The sequence below is a fragment of the Anomaloglossus baeobatrachus genome, chromosome 5 (genome assembly GCF_048569485.1).
Source record: "Anomaloglossus baeobatrachus isolate aAnoBae1 chromosome 5, aAnoBae1.hap1, whole genome shotgun sequence".
Taxonomy (NCBI): domain Eukaryota; kingdom Metazoa; phylum Chordata; class Amphibia; order Anura; family Aromobatidae; genus Anomaloglossus; species Anomaloglossus baeobatrachus.
The window spans coordinates 218,478,516-218,501,642 of record NC_134357.1 but is presented as its reverse complement, the minus strand read 5'-3'; the positions used below and the strand labels follow the sequence as shown (position 1 = coordinate 218,501,642).

General features: G+C 42.5%; 1 protein-coding gene across 5 annotated transcripts in view; it reads left to right on the top strand.

Moving 5' to 3' along the window:
* TUBGCP2 (tubulin gamma complex component 2) overlaps nt 1-23,127 on the top strand; it is a 948,782-nt gene that overhangs the window by 526,218 nt on the left and 399,437 nt on the right. For all 5 annotated transcript variants that reach the window (XM_075349130.1, XM_075349129.1, XM_075349127.1 and 2 more), the window contains 2 exons: nt 13,160-13,305; nt 13,451-13,631. In XM_075349130.1, coding sequence (XP_075205245.1) covers nt 13,160-13,305; nt 13,451-13,631 — 327 coding nt within the window. The remainder of the gene's footprint in view (nt 1-13,159; nt 13,306-13,450; nt 13,632-23,127) is intronic.

The window sequence follows — 23,127 nt, the reverse complement described above, 5'->3', positions numbered from 1 at the left end:
GAGTAGCGGAATGAGAATGAACTCGGGTGAACTTCACCCGACTTCATTGTCATGCTGCAGCTCTGTTTGTGTGCCGTGTACTGATTAGCGGTCACCTGTGAAGGATTCACCGGTGACCTCTAATCCCCCGAGTGACTGAAGTGTCCCCCTGTCTCTCATACTCACCGATCCCCGATCATCGGCGCTGCACGGCATTCACACTGCTCCGGCGGCTTTTTCTAATTTGAAAAAGCCGGCCGCTCATTAAACAATCTCTTCTTCCCTGCTTTCCCCGCCCACCGGCGCCTATGATTGGTTGCAGTGAGACACGCCCCCACGCTGAGTGACAAGTGTCTCACTGCACCCAATCACAGCAGCCGGTGGGCGTGTCACTATGGAGTATAGAAATAAATAAATAATAAAAAAAAAACGGCGTGCGGTTTCCCCCAAATTTAATACCAGCCAGATAAAGCCATACGGCTGAAGGCTGGTATTCTCAGGATGGGGAGCTCCACGTTATGGGGAGCCCCCCAGCCTAACAATATCAGTCAGCAGCCGCCCAGAATGGCCGCATACATTAGATGCAACTGTTCTGGGACAGTACCCGGCTCTTCCCGATTTGCCCTGGTGCGTTGGCAAATCGGGGTAATAAGGAGTTATTGGCAGCCCATAGCTGCCAATAAGTCCTAGATTAATCATGTCAGGCGTCTTCCCGAGATACCTTCCATGATTAATCTGTAAATTACAGTAAATAAACGCACACAACTGAAAAATCCTTTATTAGAAATAAAAAAACACAAACACATTACCTGGTTCACCACTTTGATCAGCCCCAAAAAGCCCTCCATGTCCGGCGGAATCCAGTATGGTCCAGCGTCGCTTCCAGCTCTGCTGCATGAAGGTGACCGGAGCAGCAGAAGAAACCGCCGCTCCTGTCACCTCCACGCAGCAAATGAAGAGAGCCGCGTGATCGGCTGAGCTGTCACTGAGGTTACCTGGATCTAGCGGTGGATGCAGCGGTGGCCGCGAGTAACCTCAGTGACAGCTCAGCTGATCGCGATACTAACCTCAGTTGCTGCGTGGAGCTGAGCGGAGTGGCGGTGAGTAGCGCGATCAGCTGAGCTGTCACTGAGGATACCCGCGGCCACCGCTGCATCCACCGCTGGATTACAGAGATTCAGAAACAGCCGAAACAAAACCAAAACAGCCGAAAACTCCCAAAAGCTCTCAGTTTTTCACATTACACCCCCTAGAGAATTCAAGTAAGTGTATCATGAGCATTTTTAAAAACAGTTGTTTTACACATTACTTTACCTTTAGACTCGGTTATATATAGGAGCACCACAAGCTTGAGTACAGTGCATTAGATTAGTAATGTAGCTCTCAAAGCTGCTTACAGTACTCTTCAAATCATCACCCTTAACTTAATGATTTTTTTTTTCAAGCAGATAGAGTTGTTAAAAGATATGTCACCAGGTTTTTGCCACCTAATCTGAATACAGTATAATGTGGAGATGGAGATACTGATTCCAGCATTGTGTCACTTAAGGCCCAGTCACACACAACGACTTACCAGCGATCCCGACAACGATCCGACGTGATAAGGATCGCTGGGAGGTCGCTGGTGAGATATCACACAGTCAGACCTTACCAGTGACGCAGTAACGATGAGCGACCTGTATAACGATCTCGGCGGATCGTTATATATGTTTAACGACCCTGAAAGGAGGTCGTTGGTAGGCGTCAAACACAGTGATGTGTCCTGCCCAGATGGACATCACCTTTGAAGAAAATGGTCCGAACCATTCGGCAACGACTAGTGATCTCACAGCAGGGGCCTGATCGCTGGTAGGTGTCACACGTAACGAGATCGCTGGTGAGATCGTTGTGTGTGACAGGACCTTTACTGGGCTGCTTCATGTAGTTTTGATAAAATCACTGATTAATCAGCAAGAAATTATCATTAGAGGACTACTTGGCCTTCTTCAAGGTAGTGCAGCATATTCATGAGGTCTGTATAACTGTAGAAATCTGCTGAGTTTTGGGTGCCAGTTAATCATAATTAACAAGTGCTACTAGATCTTTAAAAGGGAAATTATTACAAATAGGGAATTTACAATGACACACATAAGGGAAACCTACCGTATTTTTCGCCTTATAAGACGCACCTGATTATAAGACGCACCCCCAAATTTGGTGAAGGAAAAGAGATTTTTTTTTAATGTTAAATGGGGTCCATCTTATAATGGCAGTGTCCGTCTAACAAATCATATAGGGTATATGTCCATCATAGCCCCCCATCCTAAAATTAGCCCCCTTAATCTGGATATGGCCCTCTTATATTGAATATAGCCCCCTTGTGATGGCACATGTTCCCCTGTGCTGCCTACGGCCCCTATGGATTGCATATGTTCCCCTGTGCTGCCTATGGCCCCCTATGGATTGCACACATTCCCCTGTGCTGCTTATGGCCCCTCATGGATTGCATACATTCCCCTGTGCTGCCTATGGCCCCCCATGGATTGCATACATTCCCCTGTGCTGCCTATGGCCCCCTATGGATTGCACACGTTGCCCTGTGTTAGATATCGCCCCCATGGTGCTGCCCATGGCCCCTATAGATCGCACAAGTCACCCTGTGTTAGATATCACCCCCAGGCTGCTGCCCATAGTAAAATAAAACACTCTTTCCTTACCTCCTCCAGCGCTGATCTCCCTCCTGTCTCCCTCCGTGCTTCTCTTCCTCCGCTTCCTGGTTCTCGGCCGGTCATGTGATCGGCACAGCAGACTGAGATCTCTGCGTGCCTGATCACAGTGGAAGCAGGGACATGGGGAGAAACGCTGGAGGGGGTAAGTAAAGCTTTTTTATTTTAGAATGAGCAGCAGCATGGGTGCCATATCTAACACAGGGGGGCCATGTGCGATCACAGGGGGGCGCAGAGACATATAATATGCACCGCTCCCCCAGCCTGTCACTGCGGTGCAATTTCAGCACCACAGAGATGGACAGCGGCTGTGCATATTATATGAGCGGGAGCAGGAAATCGAGCGCTGCCGCCGCAGCCGCAGCGTTCACTGCGCTCCAGAGCTGCCCCCACCTCCCCTGGACCCTGCAGTGTGTGTGTATATATGTGTATATATATATATATATATATATATATATATATATATATATATATAATATGTATATCTATATATATCTATATATATAATATATATCTCTATACACATACACCCCCCCCCGTATATTCGGCTTATAAGACGCACCCCCTACTTTCCCCCAAAATTTGGGGGAACAAAAGTGCATCTTATAAAGCGAAAAATACGGTAACTAAGGGAAAAGGTATAATGAAAGGGAAAAGGTAATAGGAGAGGGTGGTGGAAGATGGGAAGTGGATTGACTCATCAGCTTGGTGTGCTACCTTTATATCATACACGCAATCAAACATGGCCCATACAGTGCCCGTCCCTGTAACACCTCCACATGATAGTACTATCCAATCATGTCACAGTCTTTTGTGTTGTCCAGGAATATGTATATGGCTGCTGATGTCAACGATCTCCTGAAGGTGGCTCTTTTAGGTCAATTTGTTAAAGCATCAAGAGTCTTGACAAACCTGTGGATACTGACCTGGTATATAGCAAAGGTTAAGAGGTTACAAAGCCTGAGGACAGGATTACACTCCATTCAGGTTGGATACATGATGTCCATCACCAGAACAATGGCTTGTATTTTAATTGAATAAGGTATTGTTTACCAATTTACATTTTACTAGGCCATAAATAGAACATTCAATTCCTAAAATTCCAGATTTTAGCAAAGGGGAAATGCTAAAACCTGGAACTTTAGGAAAGCTGATTTCAACAAATTAAGGGAAGAGCTTAAATGTGCAGATTCGGACAAAGTCATGGTAACTGGAGATACTGAACATAAATGGGGTAAATTTAAGGATATACTACTAGAGCCCTGTAAAAAACTTATACCATCTGGTAATAAAATGTTCAGGAATAAAAAGAAACCAATATGGATAAATAAGACTGTACAAAGTATAATAAAATAAAAGCAAAGGGCGTTTCAAATCTTCAGGGTTGAGAATACAGAAATAGCATTTCATAAGTATAAAGATATCAATAGGAAATATAAAAAAGAAATCAAGCAAGCAAAATTAGCTACTGAAACAAAAGTCGCCAATGACATTAAAATAAATCCCAAAATCTTTTATAAATACATTAATGCCAAAAGGAAAACAAAGGATAGTATTGGCCCCTTAAAATATAATAACAAGTTAGTTATAGAGGACAAACAAAAGACTGAGATATTAAATAGGCATTTCTCATCTGTGTTCACCAAGCAGCAGACTGTTCCAGGGATCATTCAAGAAGTGAATTATCAAAGTTCACCACCCGATATAATTAATTTAACACACGAAGAAGTACACCTACGTCTGGGTAAATTAAACATTGACAAATCCTCTGGGCCAGATGGCATTCATCCACGAATATTGAGGGAATTTAGCTCCGTAATCAACAGACCGCTGTATCTCATTTAGACTCGCTTGTAACAGGGTTGGTGCCTCAGGATTGGAGTATTGCTGATGTGGTACCGATATTTAAGAAAGGTAAGAAGGTAGATTCGGGCAACTACCGTCCAGTAAGCCTGATATCAGTAGTATGCAAAGTTTTTGAGGGCATTTCAAGGGACGACATGCAAAAATATATTGCAGAAAATAATATAATAACTGACAGACCGCATTGATTCATGAAAGATAAGTCATGTCTAACCAACCTGTTGGGGTTCTATGAGGAGATAAGTGCAAACCTGGATATTGGCAATGCAGCTGATGTGATTTATTTGGACTTTGCAAAGGCATTTGATACTGTACCACAAAATAGCCTTATACTAAAGCTCCAGAAGCAAGGACTAGGGGAAACTATATGCAACTGGGTAAGGAATTGGCTAAAAGATAAGAAACAGAGTAGTCATAAATGGTTCATTCTCTAAATGGGCTATAGTCAGCAGTGGGGTGCCGCAGGGATCTGTGCTAGGACCCATTCTTTTTAATCTCTTTATTAATGACCTTGTGGATGGGATTGATAGTAAAGTGTCAGTATTTGCTGATGACACCAAACTATGTAGGATATTAAAAACTGACCTTGATAGTACAATATTACAAAAAGATCTGGATAAGATGTCAGAATGGACAGATACTTGGCAAATGAGATTTATTGTTGATAAATGTAAAGTAATGCACCTAGAACGGAGTAATCCTATAGCTGCATATACATTAAATGGAAGTAAACTCGGGACTACAGAACAGGAGAAGGACTTGGGTATTCTCATTACAAATAAGCTGAGCAGCAGCACTAAAGGCCCCGTCACACACATAGAGATCGCTAACGAGATCATTGCTGAGTCACAGTTTCTGTGACGCAGCAACAATCTCGCCAGCAATCTCGTTATGTGTGACACCTACCAGCGTTCAGGCCCCTGCTGTGAGATCACTAGTCATTGCAGAATGGTCCGGACCATTTTCTTCAAAGGCGATGTCCTGCTGGGTAGAACGCTTCGCTGTGTTTGACACTGTGTGACAGGGTCCCAATGACCGCCGAGATCTTTGTACAGGTCGCTACTGCGACCTGTATAGTTACTGTGTTGTTGGTAAGGTCTGACTGTGTGACATCTCACCAGCGACCTCCCAGTGACTTACCAGCGATCCTTATCAGGACGTATCGTTTCGGGATTGCTGGTAAGTCCTTGTTTGTGACTGGGCCTTAATGTCAAGCAGCAGCTGCAAAAGCAAACAAGATTTTAGGATGTATAAAGAGAGATTAGATCCTGTGATCCCAACGTTTTGTTACCCCTCTCTAAATCATTTGTAAGGCTACAGTCTGGAATATGGGATCCAGTTTTGGGCTTCACATTTTAAAAAGGACATTCAGAAGTTAGTCAGTTCAAAGGCCGATAACTAGACTACTACACAGAATGGAAGGCCTCCCATATGATGACAGGTTGAAAAAGTTAGATATGTTTAGCTTAGAAAAAAGACATCTCAGAGGAGATCTCATTTACAGTTAGGTCCAGAAATATTTGGACAGTGACACAATTTTCGCGAGTTGGGCTCTGCATGCCACCACATTGGATTTGAAATGAAACCTCTACAACAGAATTCAAGTGCAGATTGTAAGGTTTAATTTGAAGGTTTGAACAAAAATATCTGATAGAAATTGTAGGAATTGTACACATTTCTTTACAAACACTCCACATTTTAGAAGGTCAAAAGTAATTGGACAAATAAACCAAACCCAAACAAAATATTTTTATTTTCAATATTTTGTTGCGAATCCTTTGGAGGCAATCACTGCCTTAAGTCTGGAACCCATGGACATCACCAAACGCTGGGTTTCCTCCTTCTTAATGCTTTGCCAGGCCTTTACAGCCTTAGCCTTCAGGTCTTGCTTGTTTGTGGGTCTTTCCGTCTTAAGTCTGGATTTGAGCAAGTGAAATGCATGCTCAATTGGGTTAAGATCTGGTGATTGACTTGGCCATTGCAGAATGTTCCACTTTTTTGCACTCATGAACTCCTGGGTAGCTTTGGCTGTATGCTTGGGGTCATTGTCCATCTGTACTATGAAGCGCCGTCCGATCAACTTTGCGGCATTTGGCTGAATCTGGGCTGAAAGTATATCCCGGTACACTTCAGAATTCATCCGGCTACTCTTGTCTGCTGTTATGTCATCAATAAACACAAGTGACCGAGTGCCATTGAAAGCCATGCATGCCCATGCCATCACGTTGCCTCCACCATGTTTTACAGAGGATGTGGTGTGCCTTGGATCATGTGCCGTTCCCTTTCTTCTACAAACTTTTTTCTTCCCATCATTCTGGTACAGGTTGATCTTTGTCTCATCTGTCCATAGAATACTTTTCCAGAACTGAGCTGGCTTCATGAGGTGTTTTTCAGCAAATTTAACTCTGGCCTGTCTATTTTTGGAATTGATGAATGGTTTGCATCTAGATGTGAACCCTTTGTATTTACTTTCATGGAGTCTTCTCTTTACTGTTGACTTAGAGACAGATACACCTACTTCACTGAGAGTGTTCTGGACTTCAGTTGATGTTGTGAACGGGTTCTTCTTCACCAAAGAAAGTATGCGGAGATCATCCACCACTGTTGTCATCCGTGGACGCCCAGGCCTTTTTGAGTTCCCAAGCTCACCAGTCAATTTCTTTTTTTTCAGAATGTACCTGACTGTTGATTTTGCTACTCCAAGCATGTCTGCTATCTCTCTGATGGATTTTTTCTTTTTTTTCAGCCTCAGGATGTTCTGCTTCACCTCAATTGAGAGTTCCTTAGACCGCATGTTGTCTGGTCACAGCAACAGCTTCCAAATGCAAAACCACACACCTGTAATCAACCCCAGACCTTTTAACTACTTCATTGATTACAGGTTAATGAGGGAGACGCCTTCAGAGTTAATTGCAGCCCTTAGAGTCCCTTGTCCAATTACTTTTGGTCCCTTGAAAAAGAGGAGGCTATGCATTACAGAGCTATGATTCCTAAACCCTTTCTCCGATTTGGATGTGAAAACTCTCATATTGCAGCTGGGAGTGTGCACTTTCAGCCCATATTATATATATAATTGTATTTCTGAACATGTTTTTGTAAAAAGCTAAAATAACAAAACTTGTGTCACTGTCCAAATATTTCTGGACCTAACTGTATATGTATAAATACATGTGTGGTCAATATAAAGGACTGGCACATGACTTATTTCTACCAAAGACAATTTTAAGGACCAGAGGGCATACACTGCGAGTGGAAGAAAAGCGATTCCGGCAGCTAAATAGGAAAGGGTTCTTTATAGTTAGAGCAGTCAGACTGTGGAATTCCCTACCACAAGAGGAAGTAATGGCAGATAATATAACAGCTTTTAAAAAAGGGCTGGATGATTTCCTCAGTACACACAACATTGTAGGTTATAAATGACTTAAGGGTACTTTACATGCTGCGACATCGCTTGCGATCTCGTTAGCGATGTGAAATTCTAGATCGCAAGTGCGATCTTTCGAGATCGCACATGCGTAAAATGCCCTATATGCGCTCTCAAAAGATTGCACTTACGACCTAGAATTTCACATCGCTAATGAGATCGCTAGCGAAGTCGCAGCATGTAAAGTACCCTTTAGTGACCAAATGTAGAACTGGTGGAGGAAGGTTGAACTAGATGGACCTAGGTCTTTTTTCAACCTAAGTAACTATGTAACTATGTAATTCAGGAACACCACAGGAGTTGTGTATCTTTCAAGAGGCTAAGGGATGCTTCACACATAGCGAGATCGCTACCGAAATCGCTGCTACGTCACGGTTTTGGTGACGCAACAGTGACCTCATTAGCGATCTCGCTGTGTGTGACACTGAGCAGCGATCTGGCCCCTGCTGTGAGATCGCTGCTCGTTACACACAGCCCTGGTTCGTTTTCTTCAAAGGCGCTCTCCCGCTGTGACGCACACATCGCTGTGTGTGACAGCGAGAGAGCGACGAAATGAAGCGAGCAGGGAGCAGGAGCCGGCATCTGCAGCTGCGGTAAGCTGTAACCAAGATAAACATCGGGTAACCAAGGGAAGCCCTTTCCCTGGTTACCCGATATTTACCTTCGCTACCAGCCTCCGCCGCTCTCGCTGCCTGTGCCGGCTCCCTGCTCTCTGCACATGTCCCTGCAGTACACATCGGGTTAATTAACCCGATGTGCACTGTAGTTAGGAGAGCAAGGAGCCAGCGCTAAGCAGTGTGCGCGGCTCCCTGCTCTCTGCACATGTAGCTGCAGTACACATCGGGTTAATTAACCCGATGTGTACTGTAGCTAGGAGAGCAAGGAGCCAGCGCTAAGCAGTGTGTGCGGCTCCCTACTCTCTGCACATGTAGCTGCAGTACACATCGGGTTAATTAACCCGATGTGTACTGTAGCTAGGAGAGCAAGGAGCCAGCGCCAAGCAGTGTGTGCGGCTCCCTGCTCTCTGCACATGTTGCTGCAGTACACATCGGGTTAATTAACCCGATGTGTACTGTAGCTAGGAGAGCAAGGAGCCAGCGCTAAGCAGTGTGCGCGGCTCCCTGCTCTCTGCACATGTAGCTGCAGTACACATCGGGTTAATTAACCCGATGTGTACTGTAGCTAGGAGAGCAAGGAGGCAGTGCTAAGCAGTGTGCGCGGCTCCCTGCTCTCTGCACATGTAGCGACGTTATGATCGCTGCTGCGTCGCTGTGTTTGACAGCTAAGCAGCGATCATAACAGCGACTTACAAGGTCGCTGTTACATCACAGAAAATGGTGACATAACAGCGACGTCGTTGTCGCTGTCACTATGTGTGAACCCAGCCTAAAGGCACCCTGTTCAATTCACATGAAGGTGCAACCTTTATCCTGTTGATAGAACAAAGGTCAGATCATCACAGCACACACAATGGCCTTCTTGCCTCACAGGTTATGCAACTCCTCACTGTATATGGCTAAGTCCTTTGGTGTAAAGTCCTGGTAACATTAGTAGCTCATAGCTACAATATGAAGTCCAGTAATTCCTGATAGATGCATTGCCCATGTTGGCTTCCAACAATAACCCGCCCCCGTCACTGAATGGCAGGTCTCTGTTTACACTTTACAGTATATGAGTAGAAAGCTGCAAGTCATTAGTGTTAGTGGGTTATACAATTTCACATTGAAATAACTGCTAGAACTAAAGAAAAGAAAACCGTGATTTTATCAAAATAACATCAAGCAGCTCAATACGTGATACAATACTGGGAATCAGGGTCTCTGTCTGTATACCTTATGCTGCTGGTGGAGTATCATAAACATGGTAACAGATTCGCTTTAAGTAATTCCTATTCTGCTGTGGTAGTAATGCACACAGAAGTTGAATACACTGGACATGAAGTAACTTACATGGAGTTACTTTAACCCCTTAATGACCGCGGGCAGTAATATTACGTCCTAGCGGTCATAATGTCACTGCCCGCGGTCTGCCGCCGGCAGCATGCCGCGATCGGCGCACATCTCAGCTAATTTTCACAGCTGAGATGTGTGCCTGCTAGGCACGAGCAGAATCGTTATCTGCTCGTGCCGTTTAACCGCTTAAATGGCGCTGTCAATATGTGACAGCGCCATTATAATCACGATCGCGGTAAACATTTACTTACCGCCCGATACCGGAAGTCACGTGACGTCATCACATGACGTAAACATGTGACTTCCGGTAGTTGTTATGGTAGCACAGGGTCATGTGATGACTCCTGTACCTGCCATGAATTACTTTCAGTTTCACTCGGCCCGGAGCCAAGTGAAGCAGAAAGTGAGTGTATCTGCTGTTTACAGCTGTGTAGCTGTGATCAGCAGAAAGGGCAGAGCGATTGGATTGTTGATCGCTATAGCCCCCTAGGGAGACTAGTAAAATAAAAAAAAGTAAAAAAAAGAAAAGTTTTAAAAATTATAAAAAAAACAAAAAAAAACCCTTAAAGTTCAAATCACCCCCTTTCGCCCCATTGAAAATTAAAGGGTTAAAAAAATAAAAAAATATACACACATTTGTCATCTCCGCGTTCAGAAACGCCTGATCTATCAAAATATAAAATCAAATAATCTGATCACTAAACGGCGTAGCGGCAAAAAAATTCCAAACGCCAAAATAGCGTTTTTTTGTCGCAACAACTTTTGCGCAAAATGCAATAACAGGCGATCAAAAAGTAGCATCTGTGCAAAAATGGTACAGGTAAAAATGTCATCTCGAAATGCAAAAAATAAGCAGTTACTGAGCCATAGATCATGAAAAATGAGAACGCTACGGGTCACGGAATATGGCAATAAACGTGCGCCACTTTTTTTGGACAAACTTCCGAGGTTTTTTTAACCCCTTATATAAAATTAAACCTATACATGTTTGGTGTCTACGAACTTGCACTGACCTGAGGCATTATACCCACACATCAGTTTTACCATATAGTGAACACAGTGAATAAAATATCTCCAAAATAATAGTGCTATCGCACTTTTCCAGAACGTCCCTCATGACAGCACTACAGGAGGAGTTAATCCCCTTGACCTATACTGGGACAGGATCAGAGAGAGGTTAAAAGGCCCCTCCCACCTCCAGTGTTTTTCCTGTCCCTTCAGAAGACAGACGCATGAGGGGTGCTCCTAGAGTGGAGCTATTTTATCCTTTTGGAATTTTCATCATATGGACTCAAGAAGTACGGGCTCAGGAGGATTGGGGGTCTCGGCCTTCCCTTCACCCTGTCAAGTCGCCTGGGGCCAACACCTCTCAAAGAGAGGTCCCTCAGCCATCGCTCGCTGTATGAGAACGAAATCAGGAAGATCGGGGGGTCTCTGCCTTCCCTTCTCTCTGTCAAGAGGTCCGGGGCCGACACCTCTCGAAGAGAGGTCCCTCAGCCTTCAGCGCACCATCTGCAACGATGTGGTCTTCCTGCCCATGAGGCCACTTGTCTTCATGGAGGGCTCTTGTCATTACAAGCTTCCTCTATCCCTCTAAGGTTTGGAGGTGGAAAGAAGGGGTGAAGCCACTGCATAGTGGAGGCTGCACAGGTAAGTGCACTAGGAATGTGCGGGGCCTCTGGGCTGACTCAAGCTGCATGCGTTATGCAATCCTGGGCCTCGTGCACAAAAGTGTAGCCTTGGACTTTGAGTATATTATGCCACATGGTGAGGTTGCTGCCTCATGTTATGCTGGAATTGTCAGACCTCATGTTTGAGTTCAGACTTTACCTGTTGATGGAACCTTGTGTTGATCCTCATGTTGTGGTTTAATAACACTCAGTTGATTCCACTAATTTCTCACCAGACCAGGTTCTGTCTGATTTACTCCTTCTATAGGAGGTAATAATGTGGATATAACACATTACCTCGCATTTGTTACTTGCCCTCCAGCTGAACCTCAAGGTGAGTTAATTGGTTCAGGTGTGTCTAATTTGGCATTTAGGATACCACTCATGAAGTAGGTGTATCCTGAAGTTCACAGGTGGATTACACTCTTCAGGGTAAGTCTGATCGGGCCTCGCGCCTCGCGGCTCTGGCCTCGCGGCTCTGGCCTCGCGCATCGCGGCTCTGGCCTCGCGCCTCATTCCTCACAACTTGGAGCGCCGGCATCGCGCCTCGCAGCTTTGGCGTCAGCCCACACGCCACACAACTCTGACCACACACCGACTTTGCACCTTGGGACAGTCGAGGCCTCACTGCTTGGCATTTCTGATCTTACTGCTTTTCAGCCTTGACCGTCATGGCTTGGCTTCATGGGCTCTCGGCCTCCTGAGCTTGTGCCTCTGGGCTTGCGCCTCTGGGCTTGCGCCTTGCGCCTCCGGGCTTGCGCCTTGCGCTTCATGCTTCTGGCCTTGCGCCTCTGGCTTTGCGCCTTGCGCCTCTGGCCTTACGCCTCTGGCCTTGCGCCTCTGTTTTTTTTTGCCTCTGGGCCCTGCGCCTCTGGGCCCTGCGCCTCGGGGCTTTGCGCCTCGGGGATTTGCACTTTGTGCCTCTGGGCTTTGTGCCTCTGGCGCCTCTGGCTTTGTGTCTCTGGCTTTGTGCCTCTGGCGCCTCCTTGCTTTGTGTCTCTTGCTTTGTGGCTTTGGCTTTGCACCTCTGGCATTGCGCCTTGCATCAGTGGCCTCGTGCCTTGCGCCTCGGGCTCTAGCATCGACTTTGGTTAGAGGGGCCTCACACTTCTGGACCTGCACTTGGCTTAGCATGATAAGAAGCCATGCTTGAGTTGGCCTAGTAATTCTCTTTTTTTGCAATTTTTCTGCATTTGGAATTTTTTTGCCGTTTTTCAGTATACTATATGTTAAAACTTATAGTTTCATTTAAAAGTACAGCTCGTTCCGCAAAAAATGAGCCCTCACATGACCATATTGGCTGAAAAATAAAGTTACGTCTCTCAGAAGAAGAATGGGGGAAAAAAAACTGGAAAGCAAAACAATCGGCCGGTCGTGAAGGGGTTAAATGTATCATGAAAACAAACTACATGTTTTATCACATATGATAGCCACATATTGCTTTTTATTATGGGAAGAATAAATTGATGACAGAAGTGTGGATATGTATATAATATAAAAATTAATTGATATTTAGATAAAAAACAGAATCTGAGCCTTATTTCTTTATTTTTGTTTTTCTTTCAGTGAATTCATGGTAGAAGAGCATGAGTTACAAAAAGAAAAAATTCAGGAAGATTATAATGACAAGTATTGGGATCAGCGATACACCATTGTGCAACAGCAGATCCCATCATTCCTCCAGAAGGTTGCAGACAAGATTCTTAGCACAGGTAACAAATGGCAATAACTCAAACAAAATTTTCTATTTTTACTTTTTTGTGTCCTATTTACTTTTTACCTCACCTGAATATATATTAAATGAAAGATTTTTATCTAAAAAGGTATTGCTTGCTTTACATCCATGTTTTTTTCCAGGTAAATACCTTAATGTAGTCAGAGAGTGCGGTTGTGACGTCACATGTCCAGATGCTAAGGAGATCATTTACACACTTAAAGAATGTGCATATGTTGAACAAATTGAGAAGGCATATAGCTATGCAAGCAAAATACTTATGGACTTTTTGATGGAAGAGAAGGAGCTGATTACTCATCTTCGGTATGTGAATATTTATAATACATTATTTTATTATTAAAAGGGGTGGTTCACTGATCTTTTTCAAGCCACATCGATATAATGTTGAGAAACAAGACTTCTTTCAAATATCTTGTGTTGCCAATAGTGCCTGTGAGCAGCGCTATTGCGGTCCACTCATCCCCTTCTCGTGACCCCCTGGCTCTGTGACATCTGGGATCCAGTGATGTCAGGTCAACTTCCAGTTGACCTGACATCACCACGGCTGGCTCCATTCTCCATGAGTGACAGGGCTGTGGGTGGCGTATCACATCCCAACATAGTTTCTGCCTGCGGCACTCTGCAGTGAAGGAGAGAGGTGTTACGTCACCACCGGAGTCGGCTCCAGTGACTTCTACTCCGATCGCCAGGCGACGCTGTATTCCTGCCGTGGATGGTGCTAATGATGGGAGAGGAGTCGATGCCAGCGGCTTCGGTGGGCGCAGACTCCGCTCATCCACTTGGCTGGGTTTCCTTGGGATCTGCAGTACCACTTGGCTGACTATAGGTGGTGTGTGTCTTCCAGCTGAAGTTGCCATCATTAAGCTACAGCCAATGGGAAGACATCACACCCTTCTTAATGTCTGCTGACTACTGCCAGAGATAGTTCTGTTATTGTGGTTTTTGTTCCGCCCTGTTCTGTTTTGTGATTCTGGTGTTTTGACTTTTGCTTGTTTCCTGACTACCTCTCCTGCCTGCTGTTTATGTACCTCGCTGCCCGATCCGGATTTGACCTCTGCTATGTTTTCTGATTACATCCTTGTCTACTGATTCTGTCTCTGTTCTGCAATTCATGGTTTGACCCTGCCTAACTACTCTCTCGGACTGCTGCCTTCCACAGGTAGTTATCTCCAGGGCCCTATGTAATTCCAAATCCCTGTATAGTGGTTAAAGTGTTTCAGGGTTCTGGGGATCTTACTTGGTGAAGTGGTTTCCCTCTAGCCTGTCCATTACAGCCCATCTGATTCTGTGGATCCAGGCAGGCGTTACAGAGAGCAGGGAGGTGCTGGGCTGTGATGAGTGGTGAAACACCACCCACAGCCCAGTGACTCAGAAAGCCTGGAGCCTGTCTCGGTGATGTCAGGTCAACTGGAAATTGATGTGACATCACTGGATCCCAGAGGTCACGGAGCTCGGGGGTCACGAGAAGGGGATGAGCAGACCGCAATAGCGCCGCTCATAGGCACTATTGCCAACGCAAGGTATTTGAGAAAAGCATTGTTTCTCAACATTATCTTAATGTGGCTTGGAAAAACTACAGTACAAGGCAAAAGTATTCCTGCAGTGGTTTTCCTTGTTCCTATTGGAATGTGCAAATTTTAAATTGATACTGAAGTCATCAAGACCATAAAAACAGATATGGAAATAAGATGCAAAGAAACGTGAAACAAACCAGAATTTATGTTAAACTTTACATTCCTGAAAGTATCCCCCTTTTACTGTTTGCTTTACATACACTTGCTGTTCTCTCGCAGACAGCTTCATCAGCTAGTCTCCCAAAATGTATTTTAATGAACAGGTACTTGTCAAAAGTTCATTTGTGGAATCAATTGTCATCAGAAAGTGTCTCATAAAGTGAGTTTTCCAGAGGCAGTTTTAGTATATTGTTATGAGTGCTGAGATCTATTTCACAATTTTTCTAAACCAGAATTAGGCTATGTGTGCACGTTGCGTTTTTTCATGCGTTTACGCAGCGTTTTTGAACTGCAGCGTAAACGCATGCGTTCTGCGTCCCCAGCAAAGTCTGAGAATTTAGCAAATATCATGCTCGCGTTGCGTTTTAAAACGCCGCGTTTTGCATGCCATATTTTTGACAAAATGGATGTGTTCTAAAAAGCAACAGCTCACTTCTTTTGTGCGTTTTGGATGCTTTTCCCACTCTGTCTATGGCAGAGCAAGCATCCAGAATGCATGAAATCTGCATTTAAAATTCATCCAAAACGCAGCTTTTCGACTGCATTTTGAAACGCACATGCAGTGACAAAATGCTGCATAATATTTGTCACGGCAGAACGCAACGTGCACACATACACTTATAGCCTCTCAGCAAAGTAAATAGTGACAGTCCATCATTATTTTAACCTCTTCACAACATGGGAAGTGGGTTCCCGTAGACCGTCGTACATGTACAGCGCTACAATTGCGCCAGCTGAAAAGTACAGTTGGCAAAATCATCAGTGAGTGTCCAATGGCATGCATAGGTTTGGGCACCGCTCTTCAAAATTACTGTTATTGTGAACAGTTAAGCAAGTTGAAGATGAAATTATCTCTGAAAAGGCTTAATGTTAAAGAGGACACATTTCCTTTGTATTTTAGAGGGAATTTTTTTTTCTTCATCTTTTACATTTTTAAATTAACAAAAAAGGAAAATGGGCCAATGCAAATGTTTGGGCACCTTGCATAGTTAGTACCTAGCAGCACCTTTGGCAGGTATCCCTGATTGTAAACGCTTTTTGCAGCCAGTCAAGTGTCTTTCAATTCTTGTTTGAAGGATTTTCATCAATTCTACCTTGGTCTTCCAGTACTGTAAGATTCGCGAGATGTCTGGCATGAACTGCTCGTATGAGGTCTAGCCACAGATTTTCAATGATTTTCAGTTCTTTTCAACTTCTTTTCAACTGTTTACAAATGGTGTTTTATGTTTGCATTAAGGATTTCTTAGTTTCACTGAATCCATTGTTCTCTCTACAGTGAAATGTTCCCCATGCCATTGGCTGCAACACAACCGCAAAGCATGATTGATTCACCGTCATGCTTATAGGGGTTGTCAGGGCAAAATTGATAAGTCTGCAGTCACTCTAGGTGACTGCAGACATATGAATTCCCTCTGGGCACGCACTGTGCGCTGAGTGGATTCACTGTTTCGTGCACTGGGTGGATTCTCCGGTTTCTTAGCAAGTAACGGTGGTCACATGTTACGTGGCAGTTACGTGGACGGACCCAGACTTGTGGGTGTGACCTCGATCAATAAAAGTGCATTGAGTGGGCATGGCTGATTAATCGGCGTAGCCGTCCAGTGGGTTCAGCCTTGCTCCATTCATTTGTATGGAGTGAGGCCACACCCACTAGTTGGGTTTTGACTGGGAACATGCATAGAGCATAAATGTGGTTACATGACTGCCATTCCCGGCTCAGAAATAGGCAAATCCACCCAGTGCACAGTGTGATATGTTCTTTTCCTGAATTTATGCGCCTTTTTTTTGCTCCACACATAGTATATGTGTATGGAGTATGCAGGAGAGATGACTCTTCCATGAAGGTCATATTTGTGCAGGTGTCTCAACAGTCAAACAATGTACCAAATCTCCAGGGTCTGCTAAATCTTCCTTAAGGTCTTTTGCAGTCAAGCATGGGTTCTGATTTGCCTCTCTAGCAATTTTACCAGCAGCTCTCACAGAAATTTTGCTTGGTCTTACAGACCTTATATTGACCTCCACTGTTCAATTTTTAATTACATTTTGAACTGAGGAAAGGGCAACTTGAAAATGCTTCACTATCTTTTCATAGCCTTCTCCGGTTTCGTGGGGATCCACAATTTTCATTTTCAGAGTGCTAGCCAGCTGTTTAGAAGAACCTATGGCTGCTGTTTTTGGCACCAGGTTAGAGGAGGCTGGATTTTTATAAAGCTGTTAAATTTGCATCACCTATCCTTTTCTAACAATGAAGAACAAGCCATAACCCTTACAGGCTAATTAAGGTCTTAACCCCTTCATGACCAAGTTACGTATACAATCTCGATTGTTTATGTCCCTTTAATGCGGGATTGCGCAGCACATGTCGGCTGATCTGATCAGACATCCACCTGCACCTGTTAACTAGTTAGATCAAACTGTGATCCAAACACTTCAAACTTTGATTCATCTGCCCATAACACTTTTTTCAATCTTCCTCTGTCCAGTGTCTATGCTCTTTTACCCATATTAATCTTTTCCTTTTATTAGTCAGTCTCACATATGGCTTTATCTTTGCCACTCTGCCCTGAAGGCCAGCATCCCGGAGTTGCCTCTTCACTGTAGTTGTTGACACTGACATTTTGCATGTATTATTTAATGAAGCTGCCAGTTGAGGACCTGTGAGGCATCTATTTCTCAAACTAGAGACTCTAATGTTCTTGTCTTGTTGCTCAGTTGTGCAGCGGGCATCCCACTTCTCTTTCTACTCTGCTTAGAGCCTGTTTGTGCTCTCCTCTAAAGGGAATAGTACACACCGTTGTAGGAAATCTTCAGTTTTTTGTCAATTTCTCGTATGAAATATCCTTTATTTCTGAGAACATGAATAGACTGTCGAGTTTCACATGAAAGTTCTCTCTTTCTGGCCATTTTGAGTTTCATGGAACCAACAAATGTAATGCTCCAGATTCTCAACTAGCTCAAAGGAAGGTCCGTTGTATAGCTTCTCTAATCAGCAAAACTATTTTCAGCTGTGCTAACATACTTGCACAAGGATTTTCAAGGGATTTCTAAACATCCATCAGCCTTCTAACACAGTTGGCAAACACAGTGTTACCATTAGAACACTGGAGTTGTGGTTGTTGCAAATGGACTTCTATGTAGATATTGCATTACAAACATTAAAAACGAGACATTTGAAGATAGAATAGTCATTTACCACATTAACAATGTAAATAGTGTATTTCTGTTCAATTTAATGTTAGCTTCATTGAAACAAATTGTGCTTTTCTTTCAAAAATATGGAAATATCTAAGTGACTCTAAACTTTTAAACAGTAGTTTGTTTGGAATCATTGCTTTCAGAAATTCCTGACTATCAAAATATAAAATCAATTAATCTGATTGGTAAAGGGCATAGCCAGAAGAAAACCTCCAGAATTATGTTGTTTTGGTCATCGCAACATTGCATTAAAATGCAATGACAAGAGATTGAAGCATAAAACCAAAAATGGTATTAAAAATGTTAGCTCAAGATGCAAAATATAAGGCCCATTTCACACATCCAGCATTTCGCTGGATCCGGCACACTCCAGTACGTTGTAATACAGTACAATGGCATCGCGGCAACCTCCGGTCACATGCAGTCATGTGACAGGAGCTTGCCGCGATGCCATGCTACAGTATTACACTGTACTGGAGTGTGACGGATCCGGCAATCTGGCAAAATGCCGGATGTGTGAAACGGGCCTAAGTTAACCCCAGATCCTGAAAATTGAGAACGCTACAGGTCTTTTAAAATGGGGAATAAAAGTGCAATTCTTTTTTTTTTTTTTTTTTTTTTTTTTCTTTTTATACAAACTTCTGATTTTATCTTTGACAATTAGTTAAAAGTAAAGCTATATGTTTTTTGTATCGACAAACTTGTACAGACCTGGAAAATCATACTGCCATGCCAGTTTTACCATATAGTGAACATGATAAATAAAAAAGCCAATCGTGAAATTGCTTTTTTTTTTTTGCAATTTCACCAAACTTGGATTTTTTTTTACTGTTTTTCAGTAGTATATGTGGCAGATTGAATGGTGTCATTCAAAAGTACAGCTCATCCCACAAAAAACAAACTCTCACATGCCTGTATTGATGGAAAAAACGAAAATAAGAAACTGAAAAATGCCTGTGGGTGAAGGAGCTAACCTTCATTAAAGGTATCACACAAATCTCCAAGGGTGTCCAAACTTGTCCACTGCCCCATTTTAGTTTTTATAATTTTTAAAATTTAAAAGATGAAAATATCTTTTCCATAAAATACAAAGGAAATCTGTATGCCTTTTAGAAATCATTTTATCTTCAACTTAGTTGGTAACTATTCACAATAACAGTAATTTTGACGAGGGGTGCCCAAAGTTTTGCATGAAATTGTATATATCATAGATGACACCCTACAGTAACGCCCATGATTGATATTAGCATTAATTTTTGGCATTTAACCCATCTGATGCCAATATCAATAGCGATAGTGGTATCAATCTGCTTATGGTTCACGTGAACTGAAACGTTGCTGTCACACCTATGTATCATTGTAGAACATAATTTTTGCAAAAAACGGAATGCTGCCCTCATATCTCACTCTCACTCTCACTCTCTCACTCACTCTCTCACTCTCTCTCTCTCTCTCTCTCTCTCTCTCTCTCGCTCTCTGTAATATATATATATATATATATATATATATATATATATATATATATATATATATATATATATATAATCTATACACAGTACAGACCAAAAGTGTAGACACACCTTCTCATTCAAAGTTTTCTTTATTTTCACGACTCTGAAAATTGTAGATTCACATTGAAGGCATCAAAATTATGAATTAACACACGTGGAGTGAAATACTTAACAAAAAAGTGTGTAACAACTGAAAATATGTCTTATATTCTAGGTTCTTCAAAGTGGCCACCTTTTGCTTTGATTACTTCTTTACACACTCTGGCCATTCTCTTGATGAGCTTAAAGAGGTAGTCACCAGAAATGGTCTTCCAACAGTCTTGAAGTAATTCCCAGAGATGCGTAGCACTTGTTAGCCCTTTTGCCTTCACTCTGCGGTCCAGCTCACCCCAAACCATCTCAATTGGGTTCAGGTCTGGTGACTGTGGAGGACAGGTCATCTGGCGTAGCACCCCATCACTCTCCTTCTTAGTCAAATAGCCCTTACACAGCCTGGAGGTGTGTTTGGGGTCATTGTCCTGTTGAAAAATAAATGATGGTCCAATTAAACGCAAACCGGATGGAATAGCATGCCGCTGAAAGATGCTGTGGTAGCCATACTGGTTCAGTATGCCTTCAGTTTTGAATAAATCCCCAACGGTGTCACCAGCAAAGCATCCCCACACAATCACACCTCCTCATTCATGCTTCACGGTGGGAACTTGGCATGTAGAGTCCATCCATTCACCTTTTCTACAAAGACACGGTGGTTGGATTCAAAGATCTCAAATTTGGACTCATCAGACCAAAGCACAGATTTCCACTGGTCTAATGTCCATTCCTTGTGTTCTTTAGCTCAAACAAGTCTCTTCTGCTTGTTGCCTGTCCTTAGCAGTGGTTTCCTAGCAGCTATTTTACCATGAAGGGCTGCTGCACAAAGTCTCCTCTTAACATTTGTTCTAAAGATGTGTCTGCTGCTAGAACTCTGTGTGGCACTCACCTGGTCTATAATCTGAGCTGCTGTTAACCTGTGGTTTCTGAAGCTGGTGACTCGAATAAACTTATCCTCCGCAGCAGAGGTGACTCTTGGTCTTCCTTTCCTGGGGCGGTCCTCATGTAAGCCAGTTTCTTTGTAGTGTTTGATTTTTTTTTTTTTTTGTCTCTGCACTTGGGGACACTTTCAAAGTTTTCCAAATTTTTCAGACTTACTGACCTTAATTTCTTAAAGTAATGATGGACACTCGTTTTTCTTTACTTAGCTGCTTTTTTCTTGCCATAATACAAATTTTAACAGTCTATTCAGTAGGGCTATTAGCTGTGAGCTGTGTATCCACCAGACTTCTGCACAACAAAACTGATGGTGCCAACCCCATTTATAAATCAAGAAATGCCACTTATTAAACCTGACAGGGTACACCTGTGAAGTGAAAACCATGTCCGGTGACTACCTCTTGAAGCTCATCAAGAGAATGCCGAGAGTGTGCAAAGCAGTAATCAAAGCAAAAGGTGGCTACTCTGAAGAACCCAGAATATAAGACATATTTTCGGTTGTTTCACACTTTTTTGTTAAGTATTTCATTCCACATGTGTTAATTCATAGTTTTGATGCCTTTAATGTGAAACTACAATTTTCAGAGTCATGAAAATAAAGAAAACCCTTTTAATGAGGTGTCCAAACTTTTAGTCTATACTGTGTGTGTGTGTGTGTGTGTGTGTGTGGGCGTGCATATATACACACATATATATATACGCACACACAAACACTATACTCTGTGTAGGGGCATATGTATGTATGTATGTATGTGTGTGTATATATATATATATATATATATATATATATATATATATATATATATATATATATATATAAACGTGTGTGTGTGTGTGTGTGTTCGTGTGTGTGTATATATATACATATATATATATATATATATAGATATATATATATAGATATATACACACATACCACAAAACACCTGCAAAGGCTTCCTAAGCATTTAAAATGGTCCCTTAGTCTCAGTAGGCTACACAATCATGGGGAGGACTGGTGACTTGACAGATGTATAGAAGGCAGTCATTGACACACTCCACAAGGAGGTTAAGCATCAAAATGTCATTGCTAAAGAAGCCGGCTATGCATAGAGTGCTGTATCCAAGCATATTAATGGAAAGTTGGGTGTAAAGACTAAAGACTAAGTGTTGTAGAAAAAGGTACACATGCAACGAGGATAACCGCGGCCTTCATAGAATTGTTAAGAAAGGGCCATTTTAAAATTTGGGGGAGATTCACAAGTAGTGAACTGCTGCTGGAGTCAGTGCTTCAAGAGCCACTACCCACAGACGTATCTAGGACATGGGCTACAACTGTCGCATTCTTTGTGTGAAGCCACTCATGACTAATAGACAACGCCAGAAGCGTCTTACCTGGGCCAAGGTGAAAAAGAACTGGACTGTTGCTCAGTGGTCCAAGGTGTTGGACTCACCTCCTTCAGCGGAGAAATAAAAAAGAAAAGATTTCAGAATAAAGCGATGCAAAAAACCTTTTTTTTTTCTCTGTTATTGTTTTTAATGTGTTAAAGTGGCAAACCCCCAAAAAATAATGTAAACGTGGTTTTGCTGTAATTGTACTGACTCGAAGAATAAAGCAGTCTTAATAATTTTACCACACAATAATAAACCGCATAAAAAAATAAACAAAACAAAGAACAATTCCTGAATTGCTGTGTTATGGTCATTCTGCTTCCCAAAATTTGGAATAGGAAGTGATCAAATAATGTTATGTGCCCGAAAATGTGACAAATATATCAAAAAACAAGCCCCACATGATATTGGCAGAAATAATGAAAACTTATACCTCTCAAAATCTGGGTATACAAAAAAACAACAACACACATATATATATATATGTATGTATGTATATATATATATATATATATATATATATATATATATATATAATATATATATATATATATAATATATGTATATGTGATGTCTATGTTACTTATATATATATATATATATATGAATGTCATATATGTTATATATATATATATGTGTGTGTGTATATGTATATATATATATATATATATATATATATATATATATATATACAGTATGTTATATGTTGCTATAATATATATATATATATATATATATATATATATATATATATTATATAATATTAATGTGTGTAAGAAGTCCCGGTGCACCACTTGCTCCACGCGTTGCCGTGCTACCGCAATCAATCTCCGATATGCATGGATGAGATCCGGGTGCAGACTCGATGAAAATGTCAGGAAATAATGGACCCGTGGAAGCTAAATATTAGCGAAACGGCACGCCGTCGTCCGGCGTTGTATGGCACGCCTCACCCCCCCT